General features: G+C 33.2%; 1 protein-coding gene across 6 annotated transcripts; it reads right to left on the bottom strand.

The window, feature by feature from the left end:
• Positions 1-1,068: 1,068 nt before the first annotated feature.
• On the bottom strand, positions 1,069-7,781 carry LOC101265262 (fatty-acid-binding protein 2). 6 transcript variants are annotated; one of them, XM_069288013.1, is made up of 11 exons: positions 7,587-7,781; positions 6,434-6,997; positions 6,021-6,207; positions 4,115-4,190; positions 3,920-4,022; positions 2,851-2,919; positions 2,146-2,182; positions 1,965-2,039; positions 1,820-1,871; positions 1,673-1,717; positions 1,069-1,522 (listed from the first exon to the last, which is right to left on the bottom strand). In XM_069288013.1, the coding sequence occupies exons 2-11, from the start codon at positions 6,928-6,930 to the stop codon at positions 1,425-1,427; spliced, it is 1,239 nt and encodes a 412-aa protein (XP_069144114.1). In that variant the 5' UTR covers positions 6,931-6,997; positions 7,587-7,781; the 3' UTR covers positions 1,069-1,424. The 6 variants fall into 6 exon arrangements, with proteins under 6 accessions (XP_069144114.1, XP_010324996.1, XP_004245040.1 ...); XM_010326694.4 differs by having other exon boundaries at positions 6,021-6,210; positions 7,316-7,771; XM_004244992.4 differs by having other exon boundaries at positions 6,021-6,243; positions 7,316-7,726.
• Positions 7,782-8,535: the final 754 nt, after the last annotated feature.

Genomic DNA, 8,535 nt, shown 5'->3' with positions numbered 1-8,535 from the left:
TTTTGAGATACGTCTTTAAAAGCCTTAAAGAGTGTGGTTACATCACTTCCAACATAAATCAAATGACCAATTGCATTGAAACTTAATTTAAATTGTCACATCACTATACATACATAAATTAAAGAGAAAAAAATGGTCAAAATATATAACAAAGTGTTCAATGAACCAAGGACACGTAGCCATTAGTCCAACGATAACGAAAAAAGGTGTTTACCAGAATTTTATTTAAAACACTATTTTGCAGCTCTGTCACTCCATCCCACCACAATTGTCTTCTCTGAGCATAAGCTCCTTCAATGAATATCAATTTTTACTATGTTCTTCAGTTGTCTCTAAGTATTAACTCGCTCATTGTTAATTAACTTATAAAGCTAGCCAAATATATAAAGAAAATCAATTTCTTAAAAGAAAAAAAATCAATTTTCGGGGTTGGATTGTTCATTCAAGTAGTCAAAATTAGTAATAAGTCTAGTTGTAGAAAAGTTGAGTCGTTCATGATATATGATAGAGAGATTTACCCAAAGGAGGTTATTTACCAATCTTTTCCAATTTTATGTTCATGACTTTTTTGGCATAAAGTGTGTTCTTTGGTGAAGTTTTTCTCTTTAAGAGTTAATTATCAAATTTAACTTTTTTTTTTATTTTTTTGTACATATAGTTTGAGACAGGCTATTTTCTTTCACTCTTTTGTTATAAGTAATGTGGAAAACAAAAATTCAAATAAATTATTCTATAAGAGATAAAGAGATATTGGGAATATTATTGAAGGGATATAAGTTTGGGAAAATGGTGGGAGGTAGTGACTGAAAAAAATGGGGAAGAGGAGAAATAAAAACTAGCTAATCCGACCTGCATTTTGAATTTGTTACACTCATCATATCATATCTACGGAAAGTATCAAAAAATAATACAACAAGATGATTGGTTCTACCTTTTTGGAATGAATTTGAAGTATGTTGGCCTATATTTGCAGCCATGTTGCTGCCCACAACAACCAATCCTATAATTCTTATACATATTAGTTTATATTCTATCTAACTAGCATATTTTTATAATACTACAAATCACTTGACAAGATCAACCAAATATTATACAGAATATGAGAGAAGCTTAAGCCCAAAAAATGCAGAACAAGCTCTCTTTTCATTTACAACAGTTGGCAGAGGGGCAGCTCTGTAATGGCAGCTCGCCAACAAGGTTACAAGAAATCTTGTATTCTAATCAATTTTGAATATAAGAACCCTGCCTAAAATAAATAATTCTACATATATAAGACTAACAATCATTTATCCTCATGAAACCTATGTTCATTCTGAGATTTATGTCTTACTCGAGACGCTATGAACTGCACTATGAAAAAGTCCAGTTCACAAGAACCTGAACTATTACAAGCAAATAAGCTCTTGTAGAAGCACCCCATCTTTTTAACACCCCCTAATTATACTTGCAACATTTTTCCCGATCTCTTCTTTTGTATCCTCACATATAGGAACATCACCAATGTACATATCAAAAATTGCCCCTGGAAATGCAAGAATAACAAGTGTAAGTATCTATCTTTATCCCATACATTTTCTCCTTCTAATTAGTTCCCCAAGAATCAATATCTTTGCCACTTTGTGCAGTATGTACAGAAGTGCCTAGTAATAAGTTAAAAGGACAGTTCACTTACTACACAATTCTCTACTCTGAACTGCTCCAATATGGTTGCCTCCGACTGCAAAGGATAGTAGTCCAAAAGTGAGATGTTTTGCGTAATCCCTTTATTAAAAGAATAAGCAAGTAGAAGAGTATGTGTTCTTAGGTATATTTAACTTACTCTCAGTAATTAAATGTCCATCAGTTGTTCGTCGAAAATTGATTGTTGTACCCTGAAAATTTCGGTCATGTATATATATATTATAATAATAAATGAGGAGGCTTCCTAGAATAAATGGATGGTGCGAAGGTTGTAGATTGCTTACTGCATGTATAGGAATATCCTGAGAGAACATAGAACCAAATGTTTCTAGACAGTGATAATCGGTGTCAGGATTTGCCTGTAAGAGAAACAAAGAATGTCAATGTTGAGGGTCTTTTTCTTCTCTGGCAGTAGTAAATACCTAGGAAAAATAAATGTGAGTGGAAGACAACTGTTGGGCTTACCTTGAACAACCGAGCTCGAAGAGATTTCTCAAAGACACTGCAGAAATTGGCAATTGAAACAGAGTTCAGAATATAAGTCAATGAATGGCAGATTTGAAGCTTCCATGTGTTTGGAAATTTCACTCAAGAGACTTTTGTAATTAAGATGGGACAAAGTTCGGAACTTGTGGACTTAAATATATCATAACATTTGTGTGGCTATATAACTTTTGGAACTTATGGTCTTAACATTTCCATGGCTTCTCATTAAGAAAATATAGAAACGTTTGTTCGTTTTGGAAAGGATTAATAATGAAAGTATCAAACTAAGTGGAACAGAGGTATTTTTTTTTCCTTTAGCGTAATAGTAGATGCAGTTTCAAGGCACTTCTCAATTTGTAATTCAATATCATTAATTGTCTCAATACAATTATCAGGAAGAGCAATGGCAGCTCTTACAAATCAATTCAACAGTATTGAGGCCACAAGGTACAATCTAAAGGCTATCATTTTTTCTTTTTTTGATTGGTTTAAAAGTTGTCAGTTTTTCAATATAAGGAAGTGGGAAGTACGTCATATTTAGCTAACTACTCATATAATTTTGAAAACAATTCATGAAATAGTGAACTATTTGATTTTATCTGATGGAAACACAATGTCAAACATGGTAACATGAAAGGGTGAGAGCAGAGCTTTTCAAGATCTGGAGAGAAAATTTCAACGTACTCTCGAACTGTGTTGATTTTGATTCCATTGCAGCTAACAACAAGCCTTACAGTCATGCTTATGTCTTCCCTGCAGAACGTCCAACAGCACTGGTATGAGAAAACAATAGCAACACAGCACAAGCTCTAGACACTTCATAAAATGGCATATGCGTCTTGAGCTTGAAGACTAGTGTTGCTTCTCAAGTGTCTAACCCTGAACTCAACATATCAAAATCTAACCCATTAATCCCCCACGCTAATCCACCCATTTCATTTGTGCGAGTGTATAATTAGGGCGCTTCAAAAATAAATAAATGAACCAAACAATACAATTTTGTGAGGAAAAGATCCTACACCGCTCACCTAAGTGTTCCCTTCCCCTTTTTTTTTGTGTGTGTTTGTGTGTGTGTGTGGGGGGGGGGGGGGGGGCATCATATATTATAACTAATTATTTTTTAATTTTATAAGGCACTCACGTGATAAGGCCACTGTTCTAGAATTGGTTGGAATAGCAACACAAGAATGATACTGACAATCTAAATCACTGATGTGCATAGGAGAAATGATCATTATCCATGACGTCACCAGTTGAAACTGGTGATGGTAAAAGGTTTCTAGTGAAGCAAAGGGGAGAAAAGAAACATGAAAAGCTCAGATGAAAAGGAGTAACTTTAACAAGAAGAGAGGAAAAGCTATATATATAGTGTAGGATAAAGAGGAGTGAAAATATGTACTATCAAAGCAGCAAAAGAAATGAAGAAAGAAGCTTGGTCAGTTCACTAATGGGCATAATTGAGGTCACACGACACAGTTCATTCTTAATAATAAAGATAAGGTAAAATTCATTAAAAGAGGACCAAGGAGACACAGCAAAAAGTACAGAGATACAGAGCATTCCTACTGTATAATACATAACTTCATTTTAACAGCTCAGGAAAACAAAATATATTACATGGAGATTTGAACATCAATTACTACAGCTAGAACCAAAAATCCAAATATCAAAACAGGCAGCTTAGATTCAAAAAGTTACTTATCAGAAAGTAAGTGCAAACTTAAGCACTAAACAGTTTTAAATAAATGCATACCTGAGAAGATCCTGATAAAAATCTTGTTGTTTGTTCAGTTCACAAAAAGGAACTGAGGCATATTTCCAACCCAACTTCTGGCAGACATCAAAAGGATGCACATCTATTCATAACAAAAGATAGTTAAGCTCTGAAGATGGAACTTTTGAACTTGTTATAAAGCTCATGGCAGTCTAGAGAAGAGCTGGAACTTACAGAAACCAAATGCATAAACCTTTAGAGATTTGATTCTGATAATTTTCATTATTCTGGATCCAGTCCCAACAAGGACCTAAAATTCAAGCAGAAGTCATTTTAAACTTTTATGAACAATTTAAAAAAGTCATTTTGAACTTCTATTGGCTACTGAACTCATAAGTGCAGCATAACAATGTCTGAACTTGGATTAAGATTTCAGCCAGATCGTATGGGAAATAGATATCTGGAGAGAGGATTCAAGATTACATTTTCTCAGACCAATGCCAGGATCTTACAAAATCAAATAATATCATAGCATCGAATATTGGAAATGCCATGCAAGATACTATTTCATGTCTACTTTTTTTATTCTTTTGTTCGAGAAAGGAAATAGTTAGACACTCTACTTTTACCGCTTCAACTTTTCACTAACATCTTATCTATGTAAATAGTGAACTAGGCAAAAGGACATTGATCAACCAGAAACGGAACAAGGCAATGCAACTAAGAGAATGGTGAAATTAACTTCTTCCTCTAATATTATGCTGACATAGATAATATTACCAAACATTGGAAGGAAAGAATCTAAAAAGTAACCTTTCACATCAAGGCATAGTTGTAGAAAGCATCCAAGCATATTGGCTTAATTGCTTTGGTCATTTTTTTTCTTACAGTGTGTTCCCTATCTTCTTCTTTTCCAAGTTTAGTTTCTGGGATAGTGGTGGCTCTTTCTAATTTGATTCTACAAAACCGACTAACATTAACTGATACACGTTATCAAAGAATTGTTAATGGGTATAGTAATCAATTTAGCTTTTCCAAGGTTACAGGTAATCTCCCATATTATAGCAGGGTTAAAATCAACATGTCAAAATCAGTATCTCCTTTTCGTCTTTCTGCAGTAAGCATTTATAATTTAAGGAGCTTTTTTCCCCTCCTCGTTGTTTCATTCTGAACTTCCCAGTTATTCACTTTCCTCTCCTGAATCACCTATACGCTACCGACCTCAATGATCTCTCTCCCTCTCTTAATTATATGATATATGCATATGTATCTCGTTAATGTCTACAATCCACTATTAGGTTAAACCAGTTTGGATCAGCATATGAATCCTCACAATCCATTTCGCTCTACTTTGACAAAGAGTGCCTAGGTGAGCACGGCAAAATGTATATATGATGATTCATCATTAATTCACTAATTTTATGTTCGCCATAAACTACCCGTATCCTCCTTTATCCAAGTTTGAGACTAGTAATATGAGCAAGTCCATTGTTTAGTCCATAAGAGAAAAGTGGGGGGAGGTTCCTCACTGTGTTGACTCGAATAATTTTGCAGTATGGCTGATAGGCAAAAACATATACATAATTTTTCCATTTCCTATTGTTTCTTTTTGGGATTTCATGTTTGAAACCATGGAACTGATCATATTAATATTTTTCACTGTTGCATTCACTAATGTCTGGTTTGGTATTTGTCATGTTGCAAAGTTAAAATAGATTGCCTTTTCTCTTCTTCTCTGGCTGTCTGCTCTTCTCTTACTTAAATGGCTAGAAGACTGAAGTCTAAATCAAATAGTCATAATAGAATGCACATATTTTCTTCAGTTTGAAGCACATCTATCTTCAGTATCATCAATTTGGCCATTAATTAACAAGATTCGGGAACCACACCACTCAATTAACTGAACCAAATAGCAAGTCAGAAACCAAAAGTCTAATTGGACTGTCCATTTAAGCTGGGATTGCAATATAGAGGAGTCGTGATCAAAGTGGTGCAGTTACTGCTGAACAAACAAAATAATTGCAGGATAGGACACTTGTAAAGTATGAATAGCTAAATCTAAGAACAGAAATGAGTATCTCAAGAAATATCCACTTCAATTATCAGTTGAATACCAGTAATTCATGTTTGACATATTTACCTCTGATGTGAAACTGGAATTTTGCTCCCCAGCTATTAGGTTGTCCAAGATAGTAGGAAACTCAATACCCGTTCTGGGCTCAACTGCATGTCTAGACCAATTTAAATTCTGGAAAAATGAATTATCACATCCCCGGTGATCTACCTCACAGGGCCGGTGATCCTCACCACTGTGTGATTCCATAGCACTACTATTCAATTGAACAGATAGAACATCACCAGAGCTGTTAATCATTCATTTGACCAAAAGCAATTATAGGAACCTCAGCGCAAAAGCAGTAGTCAAAACCTAAATGGGATTCTTTTTCTTTTTCTTTCTGTGAAGGTAATGTATATGGCTTTAAATAAATCCATCTCATAAGAAATCAGAGTTAAAAGAGTTCACAATGAAATTTATTGAGAAGAAAAGCTTACAAATTTTCAAATGGAGGTACTAAAGCAGCAGCTAGTGAGAGAACAGGAATTGATTGAAGATGTTTTGCTTCTTTGTACATTTGATTCACAGTGAACTTTGAAATCCTCCTAAATATCACAGGGATAATAATTTTCCCTTTGCATCTTGATTGCCAGAAGAGTTCCATAAAATAATGTCTACTTGAAGTTGTTTCTTGTGTTTGAATTGACATTCCAGACCTTGTATTTCTTGAACTTCGATAACCGCCTGATATTTGGTTATTACCTCTGGAGTTTGTTACGGTGGCAAACCAAACTAGCAGTGCCCCAGCATATTTTGAAAAGCACTTAAATGCTTCTTGAAGTGCCTGACTTCCAGGCACATATAAATTTCTAGAACCATCAACAATCAATGATAAATGAGAGAGGAAATTGGCTCCAAATCCATACGGCATAAGAGGATCAATTGGGAACATTTCTGATGAACCCCAATCACCATCCATGAAATTGTTCCGCATTTTTAGTTATCAGTTCCTACAAGGGCCTTATAGCCCCCCTATCACTACCGATACGGGCAGAAATCACCTACTCAAACAATGTATCAAATTAGAAAACATTAATACACTTACAATGAATTAAAGGCAAACTAGGAAAAACAGCATTAGCTACCATCAACATCATACATTTCATAAACAAAATATTGAGGCAAGTAATTCAAAATACTTACTAAAATAAACATATAAGATTAAGCAATTAAAACATAGATATATATATATATCTCATATGCAATGATCAAGGAAATTAAGAGGCGTTTCAACATATTATTAAAAAAAAAAAAAAAAGAGGTAAAATCATAAAATAAATTGCAATCAAAACCCATAACAAAAAGATAGAAAAAACAACCTGAAAATGTGAGTGGATCAAGAAAAAAAAAAGATTCTTGGATTGAGATTAAAGTACGTTAGGGTTTATGAATGAGTTTGTTAATTATCCCCTTAAAGGAAAGAATATGCTTTATGGTTCTAGAAAAGAAACGAGAAAAAAGGTATCTTTATTGTTCCACCTTTTTATTATAAATGGAATGAATCATAAGAAGAATATAATATTGGAAATTTAAAGAAAAAAAGGGAAAGCCGCATGTTGAATTAGAGGTGAAATTTGTTCAACATTCAACCTCTCGCCCAACATTTGTGTTCATATTCATTCCCTATTGGAATTGAGTCTATCACCGACCCTTCTCTCCTCTTTCCTCGTGATGCGGTGAAAGCTCTATATTAAATTGTGTTAAAAATTCACTTTCAAATGAATTAAATTATTTAAATTTAATATAAATTTTAAATATTAAAACAAGAGTCCCTCAATTAAATATAAACAATTCAAATTTAATTTAATTCTAATACAAAATTTCAAACATTAGAAGCCAAAAAAGAAAAGGTCTAAAATGTCAAAATCAAAGAAAGTGTAGGAGGAGGTGGTCATTTGGCTTTACACCTCCAACAAGTTTGGCTGATACGGAAAGGTAGTAGGGACAGCACACAGCCTTTTATAAACACGACACTCATCAAGATCGTTGGTTCATTGAACTTTATTTGTTTTTTATTAAGATTAATTTATGTTTAAATATCAAAATATGCGTAATTATTAAGAAGTCAGAATTTTTCATTAAATAAATTATTTTCTCAATGTACAAAATTTATTTTAAAAAAAAAATAAAAATAATTATATATAAACGATAGTGATAATTAATGATGGTGGCTGTAGATGGTAGGTAATAATGATAGACGGTGATAGTAATTGTGGTTGACTATTTAATCGATCGAAGGACATACCATCCAGGTAGGCTTTTGAATATTTAATTTGTGGACCGTGATTTTAAATTTTAAATTCAAAAAATAGAATTCAAATTTCAAAAATTTTAATGTAGAAGTCGATTCATATATGTATATTTTGTAAAAAAAAACTATTGTTTTAAAAATTTGAAAATACATAAGCTCGCCGTGTACTATTATTGTTGACTCTTTATAAAATTACGTATATTTAAATGTTTATAATTACTGACATTTATCTATGGCCTAAGTCATATGCAGCCCCTCAAAGTTGTCCGCATATTTTACTTAGACACC

The sequence above is a fragment of the Solanum lycopersicum genome, chromosome 8 (genome assembly GCF_036512215.1).
Source record: "Solanum lycopersicum chromosome 8, SLM_r2.1".
Taxonomy (NCBI): domain Eukaryota; kingdom Viridiplantae; phylum Streptophyta; class Magnoliopsida; order Solanales; family Solanaceae; genus Solanum; species Solanum lycopersicum.
The sequence above is the reverse complement of the archived record's forward strand: the minus strand, read 5'-3'. Positions and strand labels throughout refer to the sequence as shown.